Source organism: Cinclus cinclus, chromosome Z, assembly GCF_963662255.1.
Source record: "Cinclus cinclus chromosome Z, bCinCin1.1, whole genome shotgun sequence".
In the NCBI taxonomy this organism is placed as follows: Eukaryota; Metazoa; Chordata; class Aves; order Passeriformes; family Cinclidae; genus Cinclus; species Cinclus cinclus.
The window spans coordinates 68,230,804-68,246,196 of NC_085084.1; the positions used below are offsets into that span (position 1 = coordinate 68,230,804).

General features: G+C 38.5%; 1 protein-coding gene across 1 annotated transcript in view; it reads left to right on the plus strand.

The window, feature by feature from the left end:
- The window catches only part of PLPP1 (phospholipid phosphatase 1), a 72,022-nt gene that overhangs the window by 51,751 nt on the left and 4,878 nt on the right, over window positions 1-15,393 (plus strand). The window contains exon 4 of the mRNA XM_062513963.1: window positions 6,258-6,315. Coding sequence (XP_062369947.1) covers window positions 6,258-6,315 — 58 coding nt within the window. The remainder of the gene's footprint in view (window positions 1-6,257; window positions 6,316-15,393) is intronic.

Here is a 15,393-nt window from a genome sequence, read left to right on the forward strand (position 1 = left end):
CTCGTGGTAAGGAGAATTGAATCTGAAAGGTGAACATGTTGTAACTGAGATTAAGTTCTGCAATCTGGATCTTGTTTCTGATCTTACATCTCTTTTTCCCTAGTGTGAATTGGACCTTTTGAGTAGTGATAAGTAACATTCACTTTCATGATTGAAACTAGAACTCTTCTCGTTTTAATGGTTTTCAGACAAAGCTGGGTTTGGCTTAAAATATATTTCAGTAGCTTATCATGCTTAAGGTCATTTGAAATCAAAACTTGTGTTCAGTGCATCCTGAAAATTATTTGGAAGGTACCTGTGGCCAGCCAAGCAGGTAGATATATCTCCTCATTCACAGAATTTCACTGTTTTGCAAAGCTTATATCTAAAGTAACAGGAGGAAAAAGTCCTTTAAGATAAAACTTTGGGTGTGTATAACTGTAGCAAGCAAATAGTACTGCAGGAACAGGTATCCCCTTAACTGTTCTCCCACTGCCTTCTTTCCTTTTCCCCTTTGAAGATTACAAGAATCCGCTGAAGGATGTGTTCTGTGCACTTGCCAAGCACTTCTTGCCCAAAGTGTTTCCTTAAAGAAGGAATGACACATAAATCCCTGATTTAGTAGAGATTATAATTTTCTGTCTCCATTCCCTTTATGTAAAATAACACTACTGCCAATCAAAAGAGTATTATGCAGACATAATAAATGGAACAGGTACCTGTAATTGGGTGCATGTGAGAGCAAACTATACTATATTAGAAATGTTGGTTTGAGTATCTCTTGCTGCTGTTTTCACTTTTAGTCTTCTCATGAGATGGAATTACTAAGAAGAGAAGTAAACAAAGTCCTTATTTTTATTTTCTTCCCTATAGGAAGAGGCTACCTGGAAATGTAGCGGAAAGTTATATTTTCCTTTTGTGCATTGAGTTAAATGGAATGATAAAATCAGAACTGATGAAAGATAACTTGTTTTGTAATGGTTTTGCAGTGTGCATGAGGAAGTTGCAGCATGGAATTTTGTTGGACTTTGGAATATCGAAAGCTCAAAATGTACATGTTTTTGTGTGGCATGAATGACAGGAGTTGTTACTTCTTGCTCCTTTGGTAAAAAAAAATGGAATTTCCATGTGCAGATTGACTGCTGCTTATTTTAAAAGAAAAAGAAAAGAATAAGAATGTAAATAAGATTTCCAATCAAGTTTATTCCCCTGGTAGCTGCTGATACAAACTTTTGCTGTCAGATGCAAAATAGCTAGCTTAGGTAGTCATTGTTTGGTTGGGTTGTTCCATCAGTGTGCAATACATTTGTTTAAACAGAATATACAGAATATCTGCATACCTGAATGTATCATCAGTTATTTCTTCAATTCCCAGGGAGTAAAGAAACAAACACCCATCAAATCACGCCAGCAGAAGCTTTTAACCAACTTTGGAATGTGGTCAATTTAGCAGTGAACACAACCACTGTAGTATTTACTGCTAATTAAAACTACTTTTTGCTGATCCTGAGCTTGGGAAAAAACTTACATTCCTGTTTCTTGCACAGTCTGCAGTTTATTTCAAAAGCAGGTGGTTAGAATTTAGTAAATACCTGTCTCTTCTGAGAACCTGTTAGATTGGGTTTATGTCAGTAAGATAAGCAGGGAAATTTAACTGTGTGTGACAGACTGTAAAAAGAAAGTGGAAAGTCTACTGAAACATGGTCATGGTATTAAATAATGCATATTATGTGTCAGCACTGGCAACATTTTCTCACTATCTGCCACTGCATAAAGCATAGCTGAGTGGATCCACCCTTCACCCCAGATATGATTAGGGAATTACACAAGATACTTGCTATTAAATGTCAGGTCCCCTCTTGAAATAACTGTCTACAAAATTTTCCAGATGAGGATTACTGAATTGGGAAGACTGGCAGCTTTTCCTATGTTTAAATGTACGGCTTTTTATTAAAGTGTGGATATAATTACTGGCAGAGAAGGAAAAAAGTGGAGAAATTGGAAACATTGGGTTCTGAGTTGTTCCTGATATTGTTCAGAAGGTGAACTGCTTATGCATTTATTTAAGCTTCCCTTTGCAATAATGACAAAAATGCTTAATTTCAGAGTCCTCAAACCTTCTAGCCCACACTGATCTTGCAAGTGGTGCAAGTCCAGCATGTAAGGAAAGAGTGGATCTTGGGGGAGAAAGTTGATTGTTGAATACAGAGAAAATTGACTTCAAAGAATGTGGTGTTCAAGTGTAGAACTAGGACTTGAAACCATGGGATGAAATATTAGGAATATTTCACTGACAAGCATGTGGTTTGCTTGCCACAGGGCTTGGCTTACTCAAGACAGGCAATATGAGCTGCAGTACTTTGCAGTACCCTGGCACTTATTCCCCTCCAGATCATGGAGTGGGTAACACAAATGTCAGTGGAAGCTTTGGGTCAGACTGGGAGAATCCAGGGAACTTAAAGATGGAAAGTACATGCTGGCTAATCCATCTGGGTGTATTTATTTGCTTTGATATGGGAATGTGCATAATGTTTTGCTGAGCCTTTTGTTTTTCTCCAAGGGATCATTCCATAGTTCTGTAATTATGTTGGGAAGATTTCCTTATCATTCAGCCTCTGCCAGGTTTATTGTAGCGCCACAGGATGACCTTTCTTGTTCCCTTTCTACTGTCATTTACTTTTGTTTCTCACCATTTAATTCTCCTGTAACCATATGTATTTAGCTGTTCTCTAGCCTTGTTTCCCATGGCTGTTTATTTACCCATCAGATTCCTGCATTTGTCTTAAAGTTTCTACACATTCAGGTATTCATGTGAAGACATTAAATGAAGACGAGACATCAAGCTTGTTTACTGAGTTCCAGTGTGCAGTAATTCACTTTAGAAATCATGAACTCTACAAAATAGTGCCAACTACAACTTACGGCTTAAAACATGCTCTTTCTTGTAAATCACAGTCCAAGCAAATGATCCTCTTATGTGCTTTGTACTATGTTCTATTTTTCTACTAACTGAAGAAACATAACCTGTCAGGCTGTCTCTGCTCCTTAAGCTAAGCTGGCCTTGTGCATGGAAAGTAATAGAAGGTCATCAATGTCAGGTCCTCCAAGGCAATCTCTCTTAGTCTTGCTTATCTTATAGAAATTCTGGCTAAAGTAACAAAGTCATTCAGCTGATAGGTTTCTTGTAGAAATTATTTGTACTTTGATTATTTTTCCAGGTATTCTTTAGGAATGCAGACATTCAGTAATAAACCATAGTGATAAATTTTAGTCAATCTTATGACAACTTTTTAAAGAACTATTGTGTCTTGTCTTTTGTCTTTATTGGAGACTATGTGAAACTCACAACAAAACTAGGTTTCAAGAAAGCAAAACAGCCCTTAAATTACTTTGTTTTAAGACCTTTTTATGATGTCAACCTCTACTGTATACACTGGAATCTAGGAGTATACTTTAGACCTCAGCTGAGACCTGAAGCTGGTTTTATGTTTCTACTTAAAGCATTCTTCTGACTTGGGAATAATATAATGTCCAAGTGGAAGTAATTAAAGCTTATGCTTTTTTTCCTGTTAAAATGAAGCTCTATTCCTGACATAGAAAGAGATCTGTGAGGTAGGTATTGATGGAGTGAAACACATGGATCTCTGAAAAACTGATTTTTTTAATGTCAGAATTGGCTGTTTTGGAAACAATCAGATCAAGACTGTACTTGGCAGCTCTATTTCATGATACTTCAGTTTCAGTGGATGTTGTTCTAAGACTATTTTGAAAAGTATATTTTGGAATCTGATGTGTGAATTCCTATTGGGACAAGTTAGCCTTTCTTTCACTGGTGAAAGGCATGGATCTGGAGAGTTGTCTGTAACATTTTACTGCTGGTTCATGGAAAACCAGCACTTGCAGTAGGATCACAGAGAAACCTGAGCTGTACAAGAACTTGACTGGTTAGATAGACACAACGTTCTCCTGGCCTTGGAAAGACATTATTTATGTGCTTATGAATTGTTGGGAAATTTTTCATTGCCAATCTTAGTGTTTTGAAAGGATTTTAAGAATTTTTTTTTTAACGTCTGTTTTTTAAAGAAGTCTAGAGACAGCTGTATTGCCAAAGAAATTTCACTGGGATTGCACAATGTGCTAGTTGGATCAGTACTTTGTCCCAGTTGTATTTCTGGCAATACTTCATGTGCTAAGCAGAATATTTTCAGTCATATACAGCATTCTTATCTAGGCCTGATAAGAATGCATTCAAAATTTGTAATCTTCAGCCTGGGACAAGGCATTCTTAATGTACCTTAGGCTAATACATTCCTGAAACAAAAAAGACCAGTAGTCAAGAACACTTTTAAAAGGGTACAGGAATTCCAAAACAAACTAAAAGAATTGTATTTTTTCCTTTTATCACTTATGGGTCTTCTAAATTCCTTCAGTTGGCAACAGGTTGCTTTCAGTAATTGTAGGAAATGTTGTCTTACGGCCTCAGAGCTATTGGATAAAATAGTTGTAGGAGCCAAGAGTTCTTTATTCTATATCTTCTGTAGAACAGCGTGCTTTCCGTTCACAGATGACATGTTTGAAGGACACAGCTCTTCAAAATGCTTGATGTATTGGTTTTTCTAGTGGACTCTTGCCCAGAAATTTCAAGTGTTAGAGTACAAGAGTGGAAAAGAGATGCCTAGCTAATGGTTTTGCTAATGGTAATCTAAATGATTTTGAACTTTAAACATCTGAAGCTAGTACATAGTCTCAATTTTTTTCTTTTTAAGAAAAAACTTAAAACTTTGTAGGAAATTAATTGGAAAATATCAGTTGGTGAAACAAAAGTCATCTTATTTCAGATTGCTTATTTAACATCTCTGAAACCAAAAGCTATTGACAGTGCTTTAAAGCAACCATAAACCAAAAGGTCTAAATCCTCTGGAATAAACCTAGGTAGCCTTTTTCTGATGCAGTTTCTAAATGTTATATGTGCAAATTAATTCAGGAAGTTTTGCAGTTTCACTTGTGCACAAGACAGTTTCATTGCCTTCTTTGTGGTATTTGAGTTGTGTGTCTTTAACATCACTATCTTGCAGCATGTCAGAGCTGCCTTCATTACTCCTGGTCCAAAGAGTGAAAATGTTTCCCTTGACCAGAAATTTCCCTGGCCTCAGGTTCTCTGCCTAGTGGAGGCACCAAAACAAGGGACCTACTTGGTATGGTAGAGGTCAGTCTGCAGAGCTATGAAACTTTATTAAGTTGGCCATGTTTTTGTATGCGAGACTGCTGGGGGAGGAGTGTTCTGGTTAGAGTGCACAGAAGGCTGGCTAAGGCCTGGCTGGTGGCCTGTGAAGCAGCACTGTTATAAGGCTCTGTGCATAAAATGGAAAAAAGTAGTACTAAGTACAGTTCTTTGATCTCTCTGCTTAAGACTAAGTTAGAAATGTCTTCCCATTTTGCCTTCTCGAAGAGGTGGGTGGCATTTATTTTACAGCTGTGGCACCTCACAAAACTAGTTGTGTAGGGGAGAAAGAATCTGGCCAAAAGAATCATGGACTGTCAGTGTCAACTATCAAGTCCCTTCAGCCTGGACCCAATAAAAGCCTTTGGGAGCTGAAGACAAGGTTGACACTTTAAATGAGATATGAATCATCTCTACAAATATTAGATGATGTATTATCTTTTGCAGTTGGCTGGCTAATGAACTGCGTTCCTGTCTTTCCCCCTACCCTTCATTGATAGATGATCAGGGTCTGTGTGTATCATACATTTCACAAAGATGTACAAATGTAATGTAAGCTACTAGATATGAGTTGTTAACTACTGCCTCTTGATGGTGACTAAATGCAAGTAATTGTTTTGGGGTGATCCATGTCATTTGTATTCATACATATACTGTGACTATAAGCTGAGGAATTTTAAGAAATAATTGTATTTATAAAAGTACTTAAAATAATTATATTTTAAAAGTATTCTGGCATTTGCAAGATGCACTATTAAAGGACACTTGATTACTGACTCTAAAGATGTGTTCCCTTGCTGCTCAAACTTCAGTCAAAAGTCTAGTACTTACTTCCTGATGTATAAATCAGCTTAAATCTGGAAAAGGATAAATGCTGCACAGTGAAGTCTGTACGGTTTGTCAGAATCTGTGGGATGTGCCTAGGGAGCCTTCTTAAAGAATAATATGGACATGTTTGCATTTTACCATTTATTTCACTTCTGTAATACAGATTAGTATCACTGCAGACTGAATGTTGTAAAAGAAAACTGATGATGTCTGATCTTTTCTTTTCCAGACTATCATTTTATTCTGGCCATTCTTCATTCTCCATGTACTGCATGCTCTTCGTAGCAGTAAGTATGCTCTTTCCATCTAAGTGATAACAAAAAATCTCTTACCTACCCAGAACTGAATATTTCCTTAGCTGCTCTGCTCAAGGGACATTGCTTATTTTTGGATGCTTGTCTGGCTTGTCTGGTTAAAGATTTCTCAATAGGAGTTGTAAGGGTGGTGATACTGGGACAAGAAGTAGAATGATGTTCAATATGCCTAAGAGGATAATACGGTACTTGATTCATGTGTCGTGTCTAAAATGAACCCAGTGACAAGTGTGTTGTGAAAAGAAGATGCTACTTAAATTTAGTTACATTAGAAGTATTTTAAACCTTATAAAATGATAAGGTTATCATACTTTTAAATTTCTAAGCCTAATAGAAATCCATAATAAAACATATCTGATTTAATGAGATGTGCAAAACCTATTTTAAAATAAAGCAAACAAGAACCTTAAGCACTGGTGGCTGGGCCTATAAGCATAAAACAGCAGATCAAATTGAATTTTCAAATTCCTTTTTATTTTATCATACTTTTTAGGGACAGAGAGAGAAGAACAAGGAAAACAAAGGGACAGTAAATATTAGTGATAAAATCAATTCAGAAATGCTTCATTTGGTGATCATTATATTTTAATTGAAATTCTTCCAAGTCAACTAGGACAAATTATCTTCACTCTTAGCATAAGGTTTGTGACATGAAAGATTGATTTTTGTTGTTCTTCCCCTGCTAAGTGGTAACACAGAAGGCATTAACAGCTTTATGGAATTTTGTTGCTAATGCAGTTGTATAATTAAACTCTAGTCTTGGACATAAGTTGCTAGCATAATATGTACATTCCACAATTTTTACATATTTCAGATTCAATTTGCTTTTTTCTTTGTTGCATTTTTAATTTTTTCACTCTCTCTTTGCAGTAGTATAACATCCACAGTGAGTGAACTGATTGTTCTGACTAAACACAAACCCCTACAACTATATACACACACTAAAGGAGTGGCTCTTCAGCATGGTGTAGATATCTCTTAGCTTTATTTTAAATAAAGCTCTTTCAGAAGCTTGGTGTTTAGTTTCGATCTATCATGCAGTTTTTTTATGGCTAAACCTGTATACAAATAGTTCATGAAAGCATTATATCCTGGGTTTGGTTAGAATATGGTATGACTTCCTGTTAGCTGTTTGGGTTTTTGAAAATAAACAGTGAAGTGTTTCTGCTCATTATAATTAGCAGTCTCCAAAATTATACAGGTCCACTTATAATAGCATTTCAAACACAAACCCACTCTTTTCACAGTACAGTGAAGGAATTACTGCTACACAGAGAGCACCCTAATACTGACTTGCCCCTCTGGGCTCAGTCAGACCCTTCTCATCCAACATCTTCTCACATGGTTTTGTTGAACAACATGGTAATGTGATACTTATACCTCACAGAGGGACAAACCTGGAGATAATAAAAACCTTGGTAGGTATATTGCAATATGTATTTATAATTTATACTGACTGGATTACAGTTGTCTGTCAGAGATCTGAAGCTGTCTGAGCTTTTACCTCTGTCCCATGTGTGTAAGGTGCGTTCTGCTGCAGCCTGGGTTAACAATGGTGGTCAGGAGGAATTCTTAACTCATTAATTGAAGATAATGGGTTATGTTAGATAATACAACTCTCTAGATGCATACAAGATAGTAGAAGATGTCTTGGACAGCCTGGGTTTGAGACCTTGTTGAGTTAACCTACAAGGCTTGATAAAAATTCAGCTTTTGGCAAGAAAGTAAAGAATTCTTTGCTTTCTGGAATGCCTGTGGCATATTCTTCTGAATCCATGCAAAAGAGCTTGTCTGAAAAGTCCTTGAAGAGGAAATCATGAACCTTAGCTGTCTTGGGGCTTTGTATGAGTTTGATTCTTGGCAGCCTCCCACACAGATAGGTGACAAGTCAAGTGCAAATCAAATGCTTCCTATGCAAGCTACTTCAAAGTACCATAAATCCTGGCCTTATGTCTGTCGTGGTTCAGACACTTGCTGTGCTCAGAGCTGTCCTTGTGTTCATTCAGTTCTGTACTAACTGCAAACCATGACTTTGCTTAGTAACACCCTAAACTAGAGGGGTACAAATGCCTTTAACTCTAAGGTGACATTTGAACAGGGAGTATTTCATTGGAGATCAGTTTGTTTTTTCATTAATTAGTCAACGAGTTTCCAGAGCCATGTCTGTTCCTGCACCTGTTTTTTGTCTCTGAGCTATATTACCCAGTAAAAATAAGAGGCTTTGTGGAGATTAAATTTCTACTTCCTTCTGTCCAATAATAAGATTATTATTATTCATCTAGAAACTGCCATGAGGCCATTGCAGGGATGTCTGAAGAAGGTTAATGGCTCCTATGCAGTATGTTTTCGTCTCACTGATTCACACAGCCTTACTGCATACCAAGAAACCAAATTGGGTGCAGATACCTTCAAAAAGACAGCTAGTGCAGGAAGGTGAGGAAGACACACACACAAACAGACACACACGCCCATGTGGCGAGGCAGAATGCTTGCTGCTGGCTTCAAGCCAAACCTGCAGCACTTGATGGCCTGTTCATTTGCTGAACTCTGATGCTGGCTTCATCTGCACCCTGCACAGGTTCTGCAGCCATGGGCTGAGTCACCAACAGGACAGCCTGTTAACATGTGGCATTACTCAGAGACTGTGTTAGTCACAACCAGACACTAGCATGCTGCTTTCTGGAGAGGCTGGAGGAGTCTGTTGTGTGTGTATATGAACTGCAGAAAGTGTGCTGTTAAAAGTTTCCTGCTGAATGCATGTGCTGTGTCAGGTGGATCCATGACTCTGTAGAGAACGAGTCCTCTGAGAAGCATCTGGGGGAGATGGGTGTTTATCCTGGAGAAAAGGAGGCTCAGGGGTGACCTTATCACTCCCTACATCTGCCTGAAAGGAGAATGTGGCCAGGTCGGGGCTGGCCTCTTCTCCTAGGCAACCAGCAATAGGACAAGAGGAAATGGCCTCAAGTTGTGCCAAAAGAGGTTTAGGTCGGATACTGGGAAAAATTTCTGCTTGGAAAGGATTGTCAGGTATTGGACCAGGCTACCCCAGGGAAGTGGTGGAATTGGCATCCCTGGAGGTAGTTAAAAGGTGTGTGGATGTAGCACCTGGGGACATAAATGAGTGGTGGACTTGGCAGTGCTGAGTTAACAGTTGAACTCAAATGATCTCAAGGCTCTCTTCCAACCTAAACAATTCTGTGATGCTATGACATTTTTGACTTGGTAACCATTTGGATTTCTTCAAGAGTCTGAATTTTGCTGAGGAGTATTCCTTTCTTCTGCTTACAGGAGATTGCCAGAATTATCTGAGTCCTGAGTGCATGACTTTGCTGGTATCAGGAGAAAAAACTGAATTTTGAACATAATCTTGTGCTGCATGTCCCATCTCATAGCAGGGGCCACACATGGAAGCACCACTCACTGTGTTAAGTCATCAAGTTCTCTACCTTAACTGTTTGTTGCATGCAAATGTTAAATAGTAAATATTACCTATCTGTTTAAATAAGCAGCAGCATACATCACTTGTTGTTCTCATAGCACAGAGGTCACTGCACCTGCAAAAAAGCTGTTGTGTCTAGCTAGACAAATTAAAAGTTTGGGTTTTCAGCCCAATTCCAGGTTAAAGTTATGGTTTCTTGTATTTCCTAACACAGAATGAATGAAACCCCAGAAGAAAACCTGCTTGCAGACTGTCAGTCTAGGAAGCTATAGTGGAGAATGTATTTTGAGACTCATTGGGCAGAGCTAGATGAGTTACTTTGGATCCAAGCAGAGTTGTTATCTCTGGGATAAGAGCTTCTGCCAACAGCAGCTTTGTATGGATGCTGGAGGGAGTTTGACTGCAATAGCATGTGGGAATCCTGTGACCTAATAACAGATGATGGATCCCAAATTATCTGTGTTGTCCTCTCCCCATGCTGCTCTATTCTTTTATAGTTGAACAGCTGGCATGACCTGTCCTGTACCAAAAATATTTAATCTTGCTTTGGAGAATGGGAGGGCAAGTGTAGTGGAACTGCTCTTCTGGCAGTGTCTTTGTGACCAAACTAGCACCTTTGCCTTAGAGGGGGAGATGCTACAGGCAGCTTTTGCTTTGGTTTTCAATTTAAGTATGTTTTAAAAGTTATTGTAAATTAAAATGCTAAATGCATACTGCCATCAGTAATGAGAACAGCTGGCAGTTGGCAGAAATGGGTGTGGCCCTAAGGATTATGTTGCTGTAAGAGAATCAGTCTTGGCTGTAGCTGGCCCGGGCACTTCCCTGCCGGCACCAATCCCAGGATGAAGAATAGGGCTGCACAAACACAGCCAAGAGGCACTGCTATTCTGGGGATGGCAACATGTTTGTGCTGCTTAGACTTGGGACAAAAAGGGATGATGAATCCTGCACGATGTAACTTGAGTGGCTCTCCTACAAGTCGTTGGGAACATTTTATATATTCAAGGACACATGGAATTGCATATGAGAACAGGAGGGCAACTGGTGTTCCAATGGCTGGGATTGACAGCCTTCTTTTGCAGAGAGATCACAGGATAAACACAAGTGAAAGTAGGCTTTAGGCTGCTTTTGGTACTCAAGCTCCCAAACTGTGCCAGTCAACCTCTGCTCTCAAACTCTGATTTTAGTTGTTTATGTTGGAATGGGAGGTTGAGTGAAACAGTACTCAAACAAGAGTCCTTAACCCAGTATTTTAGGTATGTCTGTTTGCATGGCATCTCTTTCTTCACTTTCCTAAATGCTGTTGACTAGAGCTACAGAACTGTCTTTGTGTTCCTGCCCACATGAAAGTTGAGGACTAGCCTTATAAAACTAAGGAAAAGACATGAGTTACTGAAAATGCTTTGTTTGGCTGTAGCTGTGTGTAGTATCATATATGTTACTTTCAGCCCGTGAAAAAATAAAAGGTAAGTGGTCAAGCTGCAAGGCTCAAATATGGAAGAACTTGTGCTTCTACCTTTGTGTGATCCTAGTATTCTATTAATATTGTTATTTAGACTTTCTATGGTAAACAAACAAAACTGATTTCTCCATGGTTTGCTTGGAAGTTAGGGCCACCAGTAGTAATGCCAGTATTGTGAACTGGCTCCTCTAGGACTGAGCTAAAAGCAATATGTTGCAGTGCTTTAGCTCTTCTAGTAAATGTTAATATACTAACTTCAAGTTTGTTTTTTTTAATCAGAAAAGATGTGTTCTATTCAAATTTCTAATGGAATAAAATGTCACTGTTTATCCTGCTCTATCTTAAAAATTAAGTCAGTGTGAAATTATTTTGTCAATGTACAGCCAAGTGGAAGCTGGAGGATTAAAACACAAAGAAACCATTGTCCACTGGACAAGCAGTATTTGTTTAGAACAGATTAATTATAGTTTTGATATTTAATTGAAAGCTGAGCTGTTACTAGTAACTGGAGTTTATGCCCATTGCTTAGGAGGCAGCTCTTGCACATCCATTGCCTTTGATTCAGCTATCTTAAAGAGCCCAGACTCTGGTACATACTCTGCATTTTCTCCCTAGTTCAGTCATTTTCCCCCCAGTTCAGCTCTCCAATAGATCAGCTGCCTGAAGGGCTGTTCAAACATCAGAGCTGACACAGGGGAGACAGAGATGGTCAGAGTAATAGGGATACACTATTCCTTTGAACAGCAGCTCAGATATACCCCTGCACTGAAGTCACTGCAGACCTGTATCCTTTTCCCTCACTGGAAGGGGAAGAACTAATTCTGAACTACTGCTTCTTTCTTTTTTGTTTTCTACCCTATCAAAATAAAACTAAAGGACATATAATAATGCAGATTTACCAGGGATAATAAATACTTATTTATAAAAAGGAGGTGATCTCACTAAAAGGGCAAAATGTATTGACAGGCATCAAAGTTTAAGTAGCTTTTTTTTATTTTAAATTTTTTTGAGAACCCCAGCTCATGAGTGACTCATGAATTCTTCTACAGCTCTGTATTCCTTTTATAATACAGTTTTCTATTTCAAAGTGAGCCTGCTGTGTTTAAAAGTACATGGGAGAGACATTATCCACATTTCTGGTTTGCAGGCAGTGTCTTGTTCGCTGATGCCTATAGCTCTGTGTTTATTCACAGATACAGTGCTTCCAGGTACAAAATAAACTGTTGTAATATTTGCATAAATGTAAGATTGTATATGATGGGTTTCTCAGCACATCTCGTGGCTTTTTTGTGCTCAAAACTGCAATTTTTAAACTGTTTGCTGGATTTCTTCTATTTCCTTGAATTCCAGAGTTTGTATGTAGCTGAAATGAGTAACTATTATACAAAGCTATGTGAGTAACAGCATTTATACAAAATAGCTTTTATATGAAGGCATCTCTCAAGTTTCCCTTAACAAGCAGAAAGGGAAGAGCTATTCTGCAAACATTTACAGATGTAGAAGAAAGCTTTGAAAATCTCTGAAGGGAGCTTTTCTCTTTCCTGTTGCCTAGTCTGAGCAGGGAAGAGGTGTTTGATTTGGTAAACAGGACCAGAAAGGGAGGGCAGATCACTTACCTGTGTATCTGTCTAAATGTTTGGTTTCAGTTGCTTTATAACATTATGCAAGAACCTAGCCTGAATGTCTCAGCATGTCCATTCTCTTGGAGAATCATATTTTATCAAAAGCTTTTATCAAAGATGCTCAGATGCAAACTGTGTCTGGTGAAAGTGTAACTGTGACTGCCCTTTCTTCAAGGAAAGGTGACATTGTGTATTTACTGATGGAGTTGGAGGGTGAATAGCTCCTTTGGCACTCTATGCATCTGCCCAACTTCCTCATGGAAGACTTCTCAGTCTAGGAGAGGGGATATTTTCTCCTCTGTAGAAAATATGTAGAAATGGAATTTTCCTATTTTACAAATGTGCTTGGATTCTCAGCTGTTAATGCCTAATCCCAGGCCTCCTGAAGAAGTTTGCCCCATCTTTTCTTATTAGTTATGCAAAGGCTGTTTTTCTGAAGACTTTGAAATACTGGTGCCTCCTATGCTTTCCCTTCCTTCCACCCCTGTCCCATTAAAAAATCCACCTATGCACAGTAGCTCCAGATCTACTCCCTCCACCTCTGAAATCCCAGAGCAAACCACATACTTGTGTACATGGACTTGAGTGTGCTTAAGCATTCCTAAATCAGAGCTTCTTGGCTTGGGAAGAATCCCTATGGTTTGTGGCTCCTGGGACTTTTTGGGTCAGCAGACTTGCTTTGAAGTATGATCTTTCCCAATAGTAGCCAATAATGAATCCAAATACTAACTATAACCACAGCAGTATTTTGTGCCTCCTAGAACAGTAATGCCACAGGGCTCTTTCTTACTGCTCAGGCAGATACCATAAACCAAAGTAAGACATTTTAATATAAATGCTAAGCAAAGTAAAGTAAATGCCATTTACTTGCTGAGAACTGACTTTCCGCACCTTTGTTTTATCTCTGGAGTCTTCCTACTAGTACTTGGACAAACTGAGAAGTGTTGTAATTTCTGTATGTCACAAGGGAATTTTTTCTCTTGGAAACTGTTTTCTCACTGTTCTGCTTTTAAGTTAATGATGCTCTGAGTCTGTTAGGGTTGGAGAGACAGAAATAAGAGTGAAAATAGGTATGTCTCCAAAGGGAAGGTGTGCCTTGCTTCTGTTCTTTACGACAGGACACCTGTTGGAAATGCAATTACTGGGGCCTTTTGGTATCAAAAGAAAATCCATTTTTGAAAAGTGTCAGAACAAATAAATTGGTACAAGCACTATTATTACTTGGTGGGGGAATACCACCAAATACCTCCCCTCTCCAAATTTCTTCCTTTTGATTTCCATTCTTGAATAAGTGCAGAAGGATTTCTCATACCTTGACAGGAAAAATTGTTTTTTAGTACAGAATTTCTCTGTAATTGGGTTTTGGAAAAAATAGAAGGCATTGAATGAAAAATAACCAAGGAGTTTTAAGTCTTGAAACTAAGTATCTGAAATCCCTTGGTTGGTGAACTGAGTAGTTCTCAGTAGATTTAAAAGAATTTTGTACCCTTAAAGTTGAGAAGTAATATATTAGCTCTTAGGAAATTTCCTTGTGAACCCACATGGTTGCACATCCAGAAATCCATCTAGGAAATAAGTCACTGTATTTCCAAATTAGGTAGGCATGTGTTTATGTAAATTAATGCTGCCCTGGTGAAAGAACAAATGCTCAAAAGCCATGCTAAAAATGTGGAGTAGCAAATAATTCTCCAATTGCAGAGACCCTTCCATTCATATCTGTGGCTTCTTGCAAGAAGCCACAAAGTAGCTGTGAGTTTCTCTTCATTGCTGTGTATTTTTAGAAATGAAGTACCAGACCACAGATTAAGAAGAAATTTGTGTTCAGGATGTGTGTAGCATAGAGGACATATTTTCATTATGGAGTAAACTAGTAGGGAAAAAAACCCTCGAGATTATTTAATCTCATTAAAAAGAAGTCTTGTGGAATCTCTTTGCACTTCTAAAAGGAATGAACAAAGCAAACACGAGAAACAGCAAGATGGGAGAGTGGAGAGCAATTGAACATAGCTAAATCGCAACAGCATGGAGGGAAGCTGGCATGGTCAAAATGCTGACAGGAGCAGGTCACTACCAGAGCAACTTGGGATACTCCTGCCGTGTTCATAGGCTCACAAATTTGTTCTCAGCAATATGTGAAATGCTGGTAGGAGGCATGCCAGTAGTATTAACCAGATGAGATTTCCTTATGTTCCTGTGGCTTCTATAAATCACAGGTTTTATAAGTAAAACTTACCCTTTGTTGAAAAGAGGCTCAGGTGGGGAGACAGGGATTTGCTTCTGTTCTATCCTGTAAATGACTTCAAAGAGGAGCAAAGGAACCTAAGGTATGCCATAAAGGCGGAGGTTCTATAAACAGCATGAAGCCATTGCACTCTGTTAGTCAAAATGGTAGCAAGAGTTAATGCATTTCCGTATTGTGCATTTAGTGCTACATAAGGGCTAATGTAAAGGTAAATTGGGAGTACTTCCAATATTAACCTTGATTTACATTTAAAGAATGGTCAGCAAAAGCTCATCCTCTCCTTGGC